Genomic DNA, 17148 nt, shown 5'->3' with positions numbered 1-17148 from the left:
AGCAACACAATGAGGTGGTTTTGCTCCTAGAGGCTTCACAAAACCATTTATTCATACAAAAACAAAACAATGATGTGGTGCTGTGTACACAGAACAGGCCACAACAGCAATACATGAGTTTACTCAGCTGATTTGAAATGAACAAGTGAAAACCAAAAACGTAAAAAGATACTGAGCTGTTACTAAAAACTAAACAATAACTGTGTAAGATGAGAAGGAAAAAAAAATAAAAAAGTCATATCAATCTCCTGCAAAGACTCACTAACTAGCAGCATACAAGGACATAAATCAAAAAAGTTACAACATAAAAGAGAAGTTTAAAGCTATACATGAAGTGGGTTTTCACATTAGGACATTGCACTTATGTATAATCACAGCACTACAGTGTGCAAGCAAAGGTTCTACTGAAAATATTAAGGGCATCAGAGAACTGAAGCTTTAAAAAACGGTTTTGTTTGGGGTTTTTTTGTCGTTTGGGCTCATCCCATGAGTTCAGGGCCGCATCATTGGACGCATGTTGATTTGGCTGGTTTTACGCCGGATGCTCTTCGTGACACCACCCTCCCCAATTTCTTCTGACTGGCACTGCACAGCCGGGGAGGGGAATGGCCTGTTAGGGGTTCAGTGTCTTGCCCAGAGGGACTTTGACACACAGTGTAGCCGGGACTGGGGACCGACGACTGCCTTTCCCAAGTGAGCTACAGTCTTACCAATGTAGCTGTGATCTCACTGGTAACTCCAGGAGCATTAACTCGCAGAACTTCAAAACAAACTATGAATATCAAGCAGCAAAATTGAAAAAACAAACACACACACACACAAAAATATATATATATATATATCCACTAACATGTCTGCAGCAGCCTTGAATCCACTACATTCACTTATAGTTTAATATTTATAATCTTTCTAATGTCTATATTGTTTTTAATATGTCAAACAAGACGAGCTTTGCATCACTACCATTTAATGGGACTTGGGTAACTATAAGGTTCATGCAAAGTGTTTTTTAGTTTTATCATTACTTTAGTCAAACTTACAGCTGCACTGAGCAAAGATTTTATACATTTTCTTTTACTTGGCAGCAATTTCTTTCTCGTAGAGATTCAAAAGGTAACAAACATGAGGCTGAATGGATCTGATGCGACAGTGAAGCTTGAATGTTTTAAACACTGCATAGCTTTATTCTGGAGCTGAAGCATGACTGATGATATTAGTATATTTGCAATGTTTGAGGCTCGTCCAAATTTAAAGACACATAAACTGCATGTCCTTGCAAAGTTACCTTGTTTGCTTATTTCCTCTTCACCTCCTGTCATGCCACAATATCTCTAGACTTTTTATTTGAGTTTTTATCCCATGAATGCAGCATGATTTATCTCCTTCTACTGATGTTGCCGTATTGATTTTTCTTTTGGTAATGAAGGGGCCAAAATCAAATCTCTTTGCATAGTGCAGCTTTAAAGTGTTCGCCGGTGCCTCTTTCTAGCACCACAAAGATAACTGCAACTTCATCTCCCTCGTGTTTCTACTATTTTGTGCACAGAAACCAGTCTGACATTGATCCGTGCAATTTTCTTTTCTCACCAGGCTTCTCAGAGACCAGCTGAGGCCTTCACGAACCAATTTCACCTCCCTGCTTTGGGTAGTATGTACAACCTTACATGTATATCCAAGTAAAAGATCAAGACACAAACTCCACATCAACATTCCTCATTCCTTCTCAAAGTTTAGTCAAACATTTGCCATATATTCTTTTCTTCTAGCCATCATGTGCGAAAAAACTTCTTTGACCTCGGGTACTAATTGCAATACACTTAGTCAAACCTATCAAACAGTCTCTTTAGTGACTGGTTCTCAGGGGGTTTCTCTAAAACCCTAAACTTGAGTTTGTTTTCACCAATAAAGATTCTCGCATTCATGGCTTCACTTGAATTAGCAGATTTAGTAAATAATCAGTGCATATTTTAATGTTTGGCGTCACTACCAACACCAGTCGTAAGAATTTTAAATGATTTAATACATTCACATCATCGATGACAACCAATCACAGACCTTCTATCTAAACCCTGGGCATAAATGTCCAGCCTCCTCATCATGTCAGTGCTGTCTATTGATCTACTTCCTGTAATCCTCTTCTACTATCCATTTGGCGCTCGCCTCCTCTATGGGCCCCTCCCTCTTGGTGTCCATGGCAACCTCTGTGTAGGTGACCCCTGGCGCGGCCACCTGTGGGTCCTCGGGCTTGATCTGGATGTGGAGCTCGGGATCGGCCTCGGCCCCCTCCTGGCCCTCGGCGACAGCTCTCTCCTTTTTTAGCTTGATGCGGAAGGTCTCTTTATTTGGAGCTTTCTTAGTGATGTTCTCCTTCAGTCGCTCGCCGGACTGCTTTAGCCGCTCCCCGGCCTGGTGCATCTTCTCTCTCCTCTCGGGCGGCATGACCTTCTCGCCCAGGTTGTGGAACTTGGTGCCCAGGCTGTCTTTGGTTTTGCTCATGTTCTCCTTGGAAAAGGCAGCCTTCAGGGTCTCTGTGCTCTTCACGACTGATTTCTTGAGGCGAGCGGTTCGCGAGGGGTCAGCCTCCTCTACACTAAGATATTCCTCGTCGGAGGAGAGGTCGGCCGGGACATCGTAGGAGTCAGGCTCGATCTCCAGGCCTTCCAGGCCTGGCCCTTTTGGGGACTTGGTGACGGCGACTGATGGGACCTCTGTCTCACCCTAAAGAGAAAACAGATAGGACAGCATTTTTAGCATATATTGTCACCAGTTCAAAAAGAGAGAAGAAAATAAGACTGGTCCAGAGAGAAATGACCTTTTGAAAAGACTTTTGTCCAAGGTCAGGCAGTATGACACTGACATATACTGTGATGTGACATCACGTTTTATTAACTCTCTCTTTTAAATCTGTGGCTACATTAAGCCATTGAGGCTAATGTACAAATGTTGCAATGCAATGTTGCCCGTTTGTAATTCTTGAATTAGCTAAACGTTATCACAGACGTATAGAGCTGTCAAGAAAACTAAGGATTGCTGGTTTGGTTCTCTGCAGTTTCACCTGTCCAAAGTGTCCCTGGACAAGACACTGAAACCCACATATTAGCATTATCATGCAGCTGTTCAACATTTTCCCTGTAGGGATCAATAACGTATCAGTTACCAGTTTTTCTCATTCAGTTTCTCTGAACAACATCAAGGCTTATTTGATCGGAGAATCAGAGCTAATTTGTCTGGGGTCATAGGTCAGTGGTAGAGCATTTACCCACAAGACGTCTCCATTTCAAATCTGCCGATCTGGCACCTGTAGTGGTTACTTAGTGAAGTGGTTTTACCTCTTTTCTAATGAAAAACAATTCACTGATTTGAATAAGAGGTTATGTATACAAACGCCGTCTTTGGGTGTAAATTTGGAGGACTAATTTAAAGTTGGAGGATAGTTTACAAATTGTTTTGGATAAAAGGATATGACTCCATATAAATGTAAATCTGCAGTTTGTTGATTTTGACTGTAAATCTGCAGTTTGTTGATTGATCTATTACTGATTGGTTCATAAAATGGCGCCTGAGGTATCTGATGGCAAAAGCCCCACACTATACACACAGAAATGAAACTGATATCCATTTCACAACTATCCCTACTCTCCTTTGGGGATCAAGCACACTCCTTGAGATGACCGAAGCTCAGATACAAAAGACGATATTCCTTTGGGGAAAACTCAGTCAGAGCTGACCTGCACCCTCTCGCCTCGGACACACTGGCATTTTCAAGAGATCGAGTTTTTCTATTTTTAACCAGGAGCAGTAACTGAGACTCATTCAGACAGGAAGCTGCTGGGAAATGAACAACACCTGTAACTCAAGACAAGCAGAAATAACAACAACACCAGTGTTAATGGACCCACTTTGGCCCAGCTAAAAAACTAAGGATGAACTAAAGTCAGTTCGGGCATTTGTGGCTCTCATAGAGAAAGGATCCAACTCCATAACACTGCGTTACAACTACACGTGGACTGAGCGTTTCCGTAATTCCAAAAAGCTAATGAAGTGAAACGACTTCACTCCAGGGGATCACCTGATGTCGACTGCACAAGTCACATTGTTTATTCAAACCCCTTCACTAATTTGGGCGATATTTTTGAACCAGCATCTGGGGTATTTGGATCTAGTAGCTTCTGAAAATATGGTGCGTCAGATTAAGTAGGATACAGCTTGCGTGTGTCACACACATATGAATCGAATAGAATGGATAGTGATAACTATTAGATCAGGCTCAGTATCTGCAGAACCCCAATCATAAAACAATTTTAACAAAACATCTTGATTTAAAAGTCAATCAAGACTCTCATTTAATTTGTGCTGACTATAGTTAAAATTCAACTTTCCTTTTACTCAATGTTTTTGTGTACTTGTCCTTTTTGGAGTATTTTGTTTGTGTATTTATTTTCAAGCATTTTACTTCACTACACTTTAAATCATCTCCATTGCTGAGCAGAAAATTAAGCACAATATTAATGAGAACAGGATCTGATCTGATGATCTCTTGTTCTAAGTCAGTGGGTCAGATGCCCATTCCCCACAGGTGGTAATGCTAAAATAGCCAGCCCCAGAGGCAAAATCAACTTTTATTTGTTATCTTATTGTACAAAAGAACAAAAATGATATAAAAACCAAACATGTTTTTGAAATTGGCCAAACTTGGCCCGTACATTTGGGTAAAAATCATAACTTTATTATTATATTCTATGTTTTAAATTGTGTGTTTATATCATTAACACACTGATTGAGGTAATTTAACAAATTCTTCTGTTTCCATGACCCCTCTTCAGTATATACTACCTGTTTCCTCCTTTTCCCTTTTTCAAACCCTTATTTTATATTATTAATAATACTTGTATAGATATATGGCTGTCGTATGTTTCCTGATGCTTCTTGATGACCAACATGAACGAACCCGCTGCTGGAGAAACTTACTTTCAGGCCTCCTCCACCTGCTGCGCCCTACAGGTGACTTTGAATGTGACAGCCAATTAATCCTAATTAAGCTGTGGCCACCTGCAGCGATCACACACATTAATCAGGGCAGAGTCATCACAGCACGTCCAGACACTGTGAACGACATAGTAATTACAACGACGCAGAATGTGGGTCAAGGCTTGTAATAATAACCTCGGGTGGGTGTGGAGGAGAGAGGAGGGTGGGGGTTCAGACCCCGCTGCCGAGCTTGACACCACAACCATCAGCAGTGACAGCAGAGACATTTTCCAAACACTAAGCCATAATTATGTTAAGGCACATACTAAGTAGAGCATCGGTCACACTCAGCGGACGGCAACTAGTTTAAATCATAAGGATAATAATTTCAATAAGGATTGAAAACTCCACATTGAACTAGTTAAGAACACTACAACCAAAAATAAATAAATAAATCCTCCTTTTAAATCTTTAATAATAATTTAAAAACCATGAATGTATAAAAGTGTCACAATGGTTTTAAATTTTCAATTTTTTGTGGCAACTTTGTCTCCAGTATAAATATTATGAGCAAGTGCTTGCAGGATAGTATTAAACTAGATTATTAAACATTTTCGTAGTAGCTCTGAATTAACAAAGTAATGGTGAGGTAATTAGATTGTGATAACAACTTAAATCTTTAGTAATGACAAGGTAATAAGGAGTAATATTTCTGTTATAATAATGTAACAGGGTTATTATGCTGATTAAAAAATTAATTGAGTAATATAATGGTAATTACCAGATAATACCTTGTAAACACAAACCAAGGCTACATCTACTTAGCAGTAGGTCAAAAACACACTGGTAACAATGTGAAAACCAAACACAAGCTACAGTAACTGCCTTTAAAGACTGGTGGTATATTTTGTGTAATAGAGATGAAACAGATCAGCAAAATCCAAAAAGTGTTATAAACATAATTGTTACACTTAAATTTACCTCAGGGCCTCCGTCTTACTTTCCACTTACTAATACTAAAAGCGTATCGCTTTTTATGTTGTTCTATGAGAGATATGACTTCATATTATTTAGTTTTAACCTACATATTACCTCTAATTTACCATGTCATTCCAGAAATATTACCCCGCTATTTCTGTGTTATTACTAAGCTGTAAAGTAAAGAGTTGCCAACTTTTTAAAGTCTCATGAAATGACAGGGAATGAGGGTGCAATTTAATTCAAACACCTTTAGAAGAGAAAATCTCTGCACTGCTGTTAGGCTGTTCAAGTAGTCTGAGTCACCGGAGATTTTGGAAACACGTCTTCACCAATACCACTACCACTGTATCTGTTGCCCAAATGTTAATAAGTCTGTCACATATTTAGTATCAGATGACCCGAGTAAGGAGCCGGCAAGAGGAGGTTTTAATATTAAGTGGGTTTATTGTAAGGAACTGGGGGGGTGAACAAAACTGAAAATCAATCCAAAAGGAGAGCAGGAAAACACATGCAGGAAAGGTAACTACTACATTACAGGGGGGAAAGCCGGGTTCAAACGGGGGGGAACAGGGAGGAAAGCCGGGTTCAAACGGGGGGGAACAGTGGGAAAGCCGGGTTTAAATGGGGGGGAAGAGGGGGAAAGCCGGGTTTAAAAGGACAGGGGAGCAGGTGAAAATAATCAGGGGCTGATGACAATAAAGACGGGAAGGAGGCTGATTAATGCAGAAGATGCAGAAATTTTCTGTTTTACTAAGAGTAGTGGAACTTCTGCAATTATTTGTTTTAATCCTTTATCATATACAAACAAAAAGAAACATGTGAGTAGAAACAGTTCAGGTTCAAGACCAAAAGTTCCACACTCCCAGCAAATCAAATTTGAGAGTGAGAAATAGAAATCACAAAGCAGAAAAACAATATATACAGACACATACACATTCATCACTCAGGTGGTTGAGATATGCATGAGTGAGAATGAATCTAGTCTCAGATTGGACGGATCTGGATAACACTGTTATATCTAGAAAACTGGAAAAACTGAAAAACATTTACAAATATATAATTCCAGAACACACTAAATGAACACACAGCGTTGTGTGACTGCAGAAGTTACAACCTTTAAAAAGGTAACAGACAGAAAGTCCTGTCACAACAGTTTTGGTGCTTGGTGCACTACGGGGATAGAAAATGAGGCCTGAGTCCGCCGAGCAGCAGTTTCATGCTGGGGGGCTACGGTGAAGGAGATTGGAGAGGGAGGAGGGGGATCTGTGGTGGAGGACATTGTAGGTAATGAGGAGGAGCTTAAAATGCGTGCGGAGGTAAATGAAGAGCCGGTGAAGGTAAAGTAGACACGGTGGCTGTGTTGTGGACATAATGGAGTTTATTGAAAAGCTTTGAGGATGTTCCAATGAAGTGTTGCAGTATGTAATTACTTTTCATTGATTGAAGATATTCACAACCAACTTGAAAGAGGTGGTTTAACTAAGTTTACTGGGTTTCTTTGGTGGCCAAACATAATATTGTTGTGTGAAACAACTTTTTCCTCTAAGCCCAATACTGATCACATCGCAGTGGCGCTGTGGCTTCTCAGTGATTTATAACTCGCTTTACATAATCAAATGAGCTCCGAGCATGTAAGCCATGCAATTTTGCCCTTTTGAGTTTTTTAGGCGCAGCTGATAATTAAGCAAACTGTGTTTGCTGAGAGCCGCCGACGAAATTCTCAAGGGAAACGTTAACGCTAATCAAACGCAACTTAGTTTACGAAATGGCAGCTTACAGCGGGTTTATCCAAAGCGCTTTACAATGTAGCTTCTCATTCACCCATACACACTCACACGCCGATGGCGGGGGGCGGTGGCTGCCATGCACGGTGCTCACCTGACCCACCGGGAGCAACTTGGGGTTCAGTGTCTTGCCCAAGGACACTTCGACATGTAGCCAGGACCCGGAATCGAACCACTGACCACGCGGTGGGCGGACAACTGCCTTACCAACTGAGCTACAGCTGCCCAATTTTGCTATATTACTGTAAAACAAAAACAAGTGTGTTTTGTTGGTGACATTTCTTGGTAACGCTTTAAAAATTCCTAAAACTAAGTAACTTTTCCAGAAAAATGTCTGGAAAATCCAATACTTCAACATGATGTCCTTGCAACTGAAATTATAAAGAGGAGGGATGTGATATAATGTTATAGCAATGTTAGCTGGGTGACCTCTTGTTTTAATTGTGTTTACGCCTGCAGACACTTTTAGTCATAACTTGTCACATTGCCCAAACTAAAACACATTAGCTCCTCTAAAATTCCACGTTGTCCTTTAATGTCCAGTGTTGTGTGAACAACAGCTGAGGCAGAGTGGCCCTGGGTATAAACCAGCAGCTATTTATCTTTTTCTTATTACTGTCCAGTGTCCCGGCCTTCATTATTCAGCCACTGGCGACGGCTGTCTCTGACAAACCGCTTGTTGCTTCCTGGTAAATGGCCGCAGCTGAAGCTCTATATTAGGAGATGAACGGAGGCCTCAGAATAACCGACAGCGCATCAGTCATGAGGGAACTCAACACTGCGACTGTCTCCTCTGCAGACAGGACAAAGAGAACCACCCAGGACCAGGCCGAACAAAACCTGGACTCATTTTACAGAGAAGCAAAGAAAGAAATGCTTAAACACGCATTGCTGAATTCCATACTCGGCCCCGGGGCAGTAAAAAGGCGGTGTAAATACATACAACATCACATTTGTATGAAAGTTTGTAGGAGGAAATGTGCCGTCCAGGCAACATTTATAATCATTTTAAAACGTGTTTGTCACCACCTGATAATTTGGAGCTCAGGTTGTTAGCTTAGCTTAGCATAAATGCTTAAACCAGGGGGATCTGTTAGCACTGCTCCATCCAAAACAATAAAGACACCATCCAACACTTCTGACATCAGGTCTTTTACTGAGTTCCATAATGTTATGTACAGCTACGTCAAGCTTCTCCATCCATTTTAATTTCCAATTTTAATTTCCACATCATTCGTGGCTTAATGCCATCTGTGCTACTTCTCAGATCTTTTGTGTTGTAATTATCTATTGATTATCTGTGTTACCCAAAAGGTTAACAAGTCACGCAATAGACCGATAATCTAGTTTAGCTAATTTTAAATTCAAACTGACCATTAAACTTTGAATATTAAACCAATGATCAGATTCGAATTGATCTTTGGACATGACGTGACAGCCACTGACCAGATGACCTGAGATCAAAAATCATACGTTTTCCTTTCTTTTGCATCAAGCGACTGTGTGTGATGTGAAAAACACAGAGTGCTGCAGTCTCACACAGGAGCTTTCTAAACTATTTTAACTTCCTATTTCTGTCTGGATTGGTCTCTGTGCCTCCAGCAGCAGGCAGCTATTTTCATCAAATGAGCTCTGAAAAGCCACAGTACCTGCTCAGCACCAAACCGCAGACAGACACAGTGTGAGCTAGTGAAGAAAGTGCTGCATTTAGCAGCTAAAGAGTCAGATTTTTCTGTCCGGAGTTGGTAGATGGAAATCTCAGCTAAAAGCGAGCGAATCATTGAAGGTATTTCGGTTCGATTGTTCTGTGACTGCTGGGTGTGGAAATAAGCAGCAATTTAATATGTGTCACTCAATCCACAACGTTACGTAAACCCATGGACAGGTTGTTAGAACATGGCTCCCTCGCCACACAGGGGAGAAACCCGTCGCTTTTAGTCTGTAGTAATTTTAAATGTAATTTCAAAGTTTAGAGGGTTTTTTATTCGAGTTTTGATTCCTAAAACTCTATTTTTAGATGTTTGATTTTCACCATTATGTGCATTCGTTTTTGCCAGTTCCATGGCGTTGACTGACTCATGACTCATTTTGCGTCATTACACTGAGCTCTTGCACAAAAGAAGTATCCTTAAGAGGCCTGACCTGACCTCCCAGACCCCTGTCCCTTGTACTGTAGGTGTCACCCTGAAACTCGTCCATGCACACCAATCATTACGCTCATACTGTACGTCTGGGTTGCAGCATCTTGGCAAGGCTTGGGGGGGCTTCCGGTTTAGCAGTGGTGACTAGGGACAAACCACCAACAAGTTTTTGGGAATGTGTTGGAAGAAATCTGAACTCCTTTGTCTCCAATTCCAACTTACAAGACCAGAGGTCCTGGTGCCAGATACCACAGGCCGCACCCCTCAAGTGACAAACTTGTCTCATATATGTTTGCATTAACTTCACTAGTTTTATTGAATTTTTATCTTTTGTTCGACGTGTTTTAGAGGTGGTCCATGCAGCGGCAACGGGTCATCATGGTCGACACCACGGTCTCTCACTCTCATTGAACCCCCATGTGAAACCACAGAGCCTGATTCTGGTTGACAGCAGTTTATAGTGTGTCCCTGCTGGCACAGAAAGGCAGAATGCTGCCTCATCCCAGAATAGGACTTTCTGTCACGGATCCACAGCAGCTGTTAGTTGCACACAGTGCTCCGGTTACTATTCTGAACTCTGGTTGTTAACAAGGGCAGGATCTCCATTTAATGCTGAGCCTTGAATGTATATGTGCAGAGCTGAATGTAGGGACAAATCTTAACCATCCATCTTCAAGATTAGTGTCTGATCAGTATCCAATTGAGAAGAAACTTTAACTGAACGAAAGATGAACACCTAAACATGGAGTCCAGACGAGGTTTGGTCACCTTGAAAGTTGACAAGAAAAACTGTCAAGCGATGTAGTAGATTTGTAATTTAGGACAAAAACGAGCAATGCCTAAGGCCACGCCACAATCTGGCTTCAGCTAAAAATCTTGGCACTTCCTCTCCCCTCGTCCGACCAAAGCTGCACTGTTGCAGCCCAGAGCGAAGTGCAGTGTCTTTGATCACCATTAAAAGTCCTCTGAGTTTAAAGAAATGTCTTTTTCTGACTCATCTGACCAGCTGCTTTCAAAGAAAATCCCACGGCAGCCCAATTTAGTGCTATTATAAAGTCTGCTCATCTCTTTACACTGACAGTCTCCTCAATCAGCACAAGTGCCTCAAAGTATTCTCCCTCTCCGTGCGATTTTAAAGGATGTATCATGTGTCTGTTGGAGACAAGACACCTCACTTGGCCTATATTTCAACTGTTCTTGCTAAAAAAAAAAAAAAAAAAGTCTCAACAGGAAGGTTTGTTCATGCAAATGTTGATTTTTAAAGGCTTGTGGGTTTTTTGTTGAGCGGCCAAATAATTATGTTCTGTGAACATAAAACAGGAAAGTGAATCATCATGTTTTAAGGTGTTTTACCTGATCTAAATGTGGTCATCTGCGCACTGGATGAACAAAGGGAGCTTTTCTTATAAATTGCCAGAGTTAAAGACTCAAGAGTCCTCAATTTTCTCACACCCGTGCTCGGCCTCTCCCTGCATCCACCTCTTAATGAATTGACTCAGCCTTAATTTGAGTTAAGATCTCGCTGCTTGGCACAGAGTTTTTAGTGCCCGAGGGAATGAATCGACTTTATTTTTAGTGCTTAACTTAATTGTGCTTCAGTTCCTTGTAAATGGAAACCTGGACACGACCCTGGATCTGATAAACCAGAGTGGCTCCGCGTAACCTCAATATCCAGTAACTGTTTCTTTATCTTTAGGTTTGTTTTAAGGTGTTGAAGCACATCAGAGCTTTCTGTATTTTTGCACAGCTCGACAAAGCAGAGTGGATTCAGAAAGACAGTGATGACATCTTCATAGACCCCTTAAGGACATTTTTTCCCCATAACGACAGACCATGCAGACTTTAAAATAGTTGGCACTATTGAGCTGTGTGTTCTTCCAAGGTAAGAAGTTCAAATCAGCTGGAATTATCACATCTGGTTTTCACCATGTACCATCCAGCAAATGAACGAGTTAACTAGCTATCGAATATGTGAACAAGCTGGAACTGAGTGTTTGTTTTTCACCAGCAGCAATACTGATTTTGCCAAAATACGTTTAAGTGATGTATTGGTTATTGTTTATTAGCAGCCACACGATGATATTTTATAGAGCTAAATGCTACTGGATATAAAATATTTCAAACAATTCGTCATTGATTTAATGCATTAAATTAGTTTGCAAAGTTGTAAAAGTCATCCAGTCCTGCTGTTCTGGGGAAAATTAGTCTGAATCACACTATTGGAACTGTTCAAAAGTACGACTTATGTGACCAGAAATAAGTTTTTAACCCCTCGCGGTCGCAGTGGTGAATGTCCCTACGTTCACCACTGCTCTTCCTCAACAGCTTTGTAGCTACACTTTGCTAACTGCTGGGTGATGTTCCAATTCCAAGTATTATTACTATGTGAAGACTCCCAGACTGAATCGCTGTCGTATTTTAGATCTTTTTTATAATCATTTTCCTTTTTCGTCATGTTTCGCTTCTTTTTGCAGTTGTGTTGTCTGTTTGTTTGTTTTTTCATTTTGCATCTTGTTTCGCGAGTTTTGCATCACGTTTGAGTTGTTTTTGCATCTTTTTCTTCTCTTTCTAGTTTTTTTCCATCTATCTATTTTTGTGGTAAATCGTACACGTGTACTTTTTGTGTCTTGAGTTTAAATTCTGTTTGTAGTAAAAGAAATGTAGTTTTTTTTATTAGCTTGTTTTGCATTTCTTTGAATGCTTTGTGCTTTTGGAGCTGTTTAATAGAACAAGAATTATTAGTAATCACATTATGCTGGGAACTTGGGTCTGTGCCCAGTTAGCTTGTTCCATAATCCATACTGTTAGCTAGCACCAGCAAATAATGACCCAGATTAACAGTATCAGTCCAAATGTGTTTGAGAAAAGCCGCCTTTTCAGCTTGTGACCCCTCATCCCATTATGTCTATGCCCTGTATCTCGTTCAAAGCTGTTTAACTTCTTACAGTAAATGTGAATTCACAAGCATCTTGAAAAATAAAAATACAGGACCAGAAACACATCCTCTCTAGTTCATTCGGAAACGACGAGCTGATCTATCTGATTTTATGTTGCTTATCAAAATTTCGGAGCCTTATTTCACAGCGTGTTTTTTTCTTAAGCGCTCATGACTTAAACTGGAATAAGTTAAATTGTAAGTCAGCCAGCCGAATTGCTGTGATTGCATAATAAATTTATATTTTCATAAATACTTTAGATTGCGTTTATTTTTTTCTTCTAAGGATTGAAAACACATGTCAACTCTTTGATGTAGAATGTTCTTCAAAACCCGGAAATAACAACTCGCATTTTCATTTTCACTTTCAACCAAACCTTTGCTTACCTGAAAGATGACGACCCGGAACTTGTTGCGGGTGAGCAGCTCATCCTGCGTGGATTCAACCTTCTTGACTCGGACGTTTTGCTTCTCGACGCGTGTCCGGACCTCCTTGACATTGGCGCTGACTTTGCGGGTCTTCTGCAGGAGCTTCTCCACTGTACCGCTGGTGTCGGTGTGGTCCTTGGCCAGCTTGAAGACATCACCCTGGATGGTCTTAATGTTATTCTCCAGCTCTAACTGACGTTCCTCCATGCGTTGCTGGCTGGACTGGACGTTATCGATGATACCGGCCACCCGCTCTAGCAGGGACAGGATGGTCAGGGCACTGATAGGGTTCCCAGCCTCGTCCTCCACCCCAATAATTTCCAGCTTCTCCTGGCCGCCTGCCGTGCGATACTTGTGCTGATCCATTGCAGTGTTTTAATGATGAGTCTTTTGCTTTAGAGTTATGCAAACTTTGCCTAAAAGTTGCAGATTTTTGATCTAATTCTGAGGAAGGGGACCGGGACCGTTGGGGGTTACCAGCAGTGAGACCAGAGAGTGGCAACACCCAACCACTGTGACCCAAACTCAGGTCTGGGAACAAGAGAAAGAGGAAACTCCACCTACCGCCTTTAAAAAAGGCTTTAGGTTCCAAAGGGAACCTGAATTCATCCCTCCTCGGGATGTGGGCCAGGCGATAACCTCAGAGGGAGCAGCAATGCTCACACGAAACCCCCTAAACTAAAAATAAAAACTTTGTAAGGCGACACTTTGACATTTTAAGAACACGCATAGGTGGGGACGTTGGAACTCCCAGTCCAAGTCCAGTTTTACTTTTAGACCCACCTACACTGATTCACAATTTTCCAGTATTTGTTCATATGTTCACACGAGCAGCTGCGAAACATGTACATCAGCAGCAGCTTAGGAGTCGTTCTGCAGCTCTGCATTGACAGTTAGAGAGAAGGTGCAGTTGTCTGCTCTGATGACACAGCACTGGAATGTTTTTTGGGGGATTAAACATTGCAGCTCTGCCCTTTTAAATTTCCCCTGGGCCGAACAGACTGCGATCTGAAGCTCTTTATGGAGACAACTGACAATCTCAGACTGTGGGGTGTGTCGCACGCATCTGCACGAAAGGAATTATTCGGATCTTTAATTCAGATACAGTGTTTTTGTAATGACGACAATTTGATCCACTTCACTTTACTTCCCTTTTAATTAACCCCATGTCCACTTCACTGTCCCTCAGTCAATTTTTGTGTCTAACTTCTTAGTTTCCTTTCTTTTGGAAACAGTAAGATGGGTTGATATTAGCTGATGCTACATGCTGTTGTTAGCGTCAATAAAAGAGGGACTTCCCACCGGCAAGATGAAGTGTTAACTTTGGCTGGAAGTCGTCAAAGCAGTGTCTTAACTCCTTGATTAATGGTTTTCCATTGCCCTAATCACTCCGTCTTATGGTGTAACCCTAAGCCACCCAACTAAAGGGTCCAAATTCTGATTCTGATTCATTCAGGAACGTGGAATCTGCTAATATATTTTAAATTAACTTAACATAATGAAGTTTTATATGTTTTTAAAAGTTTACAGAACCACTGAGAATGTTGAATAATTTAAACCGAAGGAGGTTTAAATATCAGGCGCTGACAACTTGCCCAACTCGTTAGTTAATAAACTAACGAACGTGAATAAACCAAACTGAGACAATACACAACATGGACATTATTCAACCAACGTAACATTTAGTTGTTAGATGATTGTTGACTTTTAAATTGAAGGCTCTCAGGTTTTTAAGTTGAAACAACCTATATTTAACGGTGAAACAGATTAAAGGTCATGTCTTATTGATGAAGTTACTGGGTTTTGTCTTGTTCCTTCTTCTTCTTATCATGTTCAATAGCTGCTAATTAGAAATAATCTGCATTTCAACCCTGGCTTTTTCTCTCCCTGAGGACAACACTTCAGACCTCAGACTTTTATTGAATGAATGTTGAATCATGATCTCATAGCTTGGAGCTGACCTGTGGCATAATCTATTTGACTGAAGCCAGCAGCTGCTTCTGCCCTTCCCCCCATAATTCTATATTTACCCCAGGCCGCCTGAGGCCCCGCCCCTGGCAGAAACGTAAAAATGGTGGTTTAGTTTTATGTAGAGAGGCAGTGACCTCTGCCCTCGTGCTGGCAAGGACCAGGTCAATTAATGACGCCTTTGCCGCTTTGGCAGGTGAGTGGGGATATATAATGATAACAGGCACCAAAAGCCATATTCATCCTCATCTGACTTTGTTTTTAAGTTGTAAAGTCCCACAGGCTCTATAACCCGGGGCTGACATGAGTACTATTTTTTGTAACTCACAATCTGCTTAATGGACAACAAACTGCAAAATGAAGAGATAAAATATGTGTAAAATAATATATAGAGGGTCGCTGTTGTCTAACCACTCTGAAAGCTGAAGAACTGATAAATCAATAGCTGCAAATCATCACATCTGACAGGGTGGAATGGAAGAATGCTGCATCATGAACAAATACCGTGTTCATTTTTAATCATTTTGACTAAGTCTTTACTCGCAAAGGTCAGCGCTGTCAAGATGATGGTTAGAAGTGTTAATTTGTGTATATGTTCACCCATTTTGAATCTACGCAGGATCCTCAGCCATATTAATTTTGCCTCCCAGAGTAAATGTTTTTGTCCTAAGTCCCATTTGAATAGGAATTAAGCTGCTATGGTCAGTGACTTTTCTCATGTCTACAGCATTACAGTACGTATGCTGACGTATTGCCATGGTCATTATTGAGCACATGTAAACGTTTAGATGACATTCAGGCTCGGCATTGAACCCAACTCCACAGGGGGCACCCAGTGTCTCACTCAAGGACACACCTGGTGGGTAGGCTGGGATTTGATCCTGCAGACTCCTGCATCCCAGCCTGATGCTTTACCCATTAAGGCATTTTAAGCTCCTTTATCATTTTAATTTTAATCGAACTGTAGCGATGGATGTTAAAACCAAACAGCAACGCTTCAAAAGGTGAGATTAACATGTGCGGAAAAAAAACCCACACAAAAACAAATCTGTCATTCATCTGTCTGCACTGAGGACTCTGTCACGAGAATGTAAGTGTATCAATATCAATGTAGTTGATGCGAGTTAGCCAACTAAAACTAAGCTGATTAAGGCTAAAATTATATTGTTTAATGTTATTAAGTTATTACAGTTCGTATCGAATGTTATCTGTGTGCACAGCAATTACAACAGGTTGCAGAAGCACATTGGGTCAGTTGTGAAGACTTTTTTTTAAATGGACATCATAGCGCTTGTTGCCGTGCTTAGTGTTTCTGTCCAACTGAAAAAGGAACCTCTGGCACAATCCCACCTGCCGTTAAAGTGCGCAGACATGGGGACACGAACTAAAAGCACTTTTTATATGACCAAGGCGTTTTGGCCTACAGCCTTCATCAGGGTCTGTTAAAAGCGAAATTGCTGCGTTGGTCATATAAAGATGAAATTGTTCTACAACCAACACCTTGTTTGCGTCCGTGTTAAAGGGGTCCTCTTAAAAACATTCCTGACAGCCCCCAGATATTGTCAGCCCCTAAATGGACCTCCATTTTGGGCTTGCTCTCATATTAGATGTGTGGCTTAGTGCTCAGCTCAGCCAACAGACTGCAGGCCGGCCAATCAGAACAGACGTTAAAGAAACAGGAGCTAAAACCAACCAGTTGACACAGAGCATAACAGGTGCTTAAAGGCCTATTATGAGAGAATTGTTTGGTTTTAAATGGTAAAACGTTCAAAACTATCACTATCCGTATATAAAATATAAATCTGAAATGATATATATATTTTGCCAAATCAGGGGTTTCTGCTCAATCTTTGGATTTCTGGTATTTAAGAGAAAGTAAAAATGTGATATTTCCAGGCTCCAGTATCGAAGCATCTCCCCGTCAATGACTTTTTTAAGGAAT

At 40.9% G+C, this 17148-nt stretch overlaps 1 protein-coding gene across 1 annotated transcript; it reads right to left on the bottom strand.

Moving 5' to 3' along the window:
* Positions 1–29: 29 nt before the first annotated feature.
* On the bottom strand, positions 30–13874 carry cavin4a (caveolae associated protein 4a). The gene is made up of 2 exons (XM_067529192.1): positions 13197–13874; positions 30–2718 (listed from the first exon to the last, which is right to left on the bottom strand). The coding sequence occupies exons 1-2, from the start codon at positions 13602–13604 to the stop codon at positions 2119–2121; spliced, it is 1008 nt and encodes a 335-aa protein (XP_067385293.1). The 5' UTR covers positions 13605–13874; the 3' UTR covers positions 30–2118.
* Positions 13875–17148: the final 3274 nt, after the last annotated feature.

Source organism: Channa argus, chromosome 14, assembly GCF_033026475.1.
Source record: "Channa argus isolate prfri chromosome 14, Channa argus male v1.0, whole genome shotgun sequence".
In the NCBI taxonomy this organism is placed as follows: Eukaryota; Metazoa; Chordata; class Actinopteri; order Anabantiformes; family Channidae; genus Channa; species Channa argus.
The sequence above is the reverse complement of the archived record's forward strand: the minus strand, read 5'-3'. Positions and strand labels throughout refer to the sequence as shown.

Bases quoted from the DNA above. Each gene is read 5' to 3' on its own strand.
- cavin4a (XM_067529192.1), bottom strand. From the start codon at position 13,604: ATGGATCAGCACAAGTATCGCACGGCAGGCGGCCAGGAGAAGCTGGAA. The intron at 2,719-13,196 runs GTAAGCAAAGGT...TTTTCTCTTTAG, and splicing joins TCCGGGTCGTCATCTTTCAG to GGTGAGACAGAGGTCCCATC.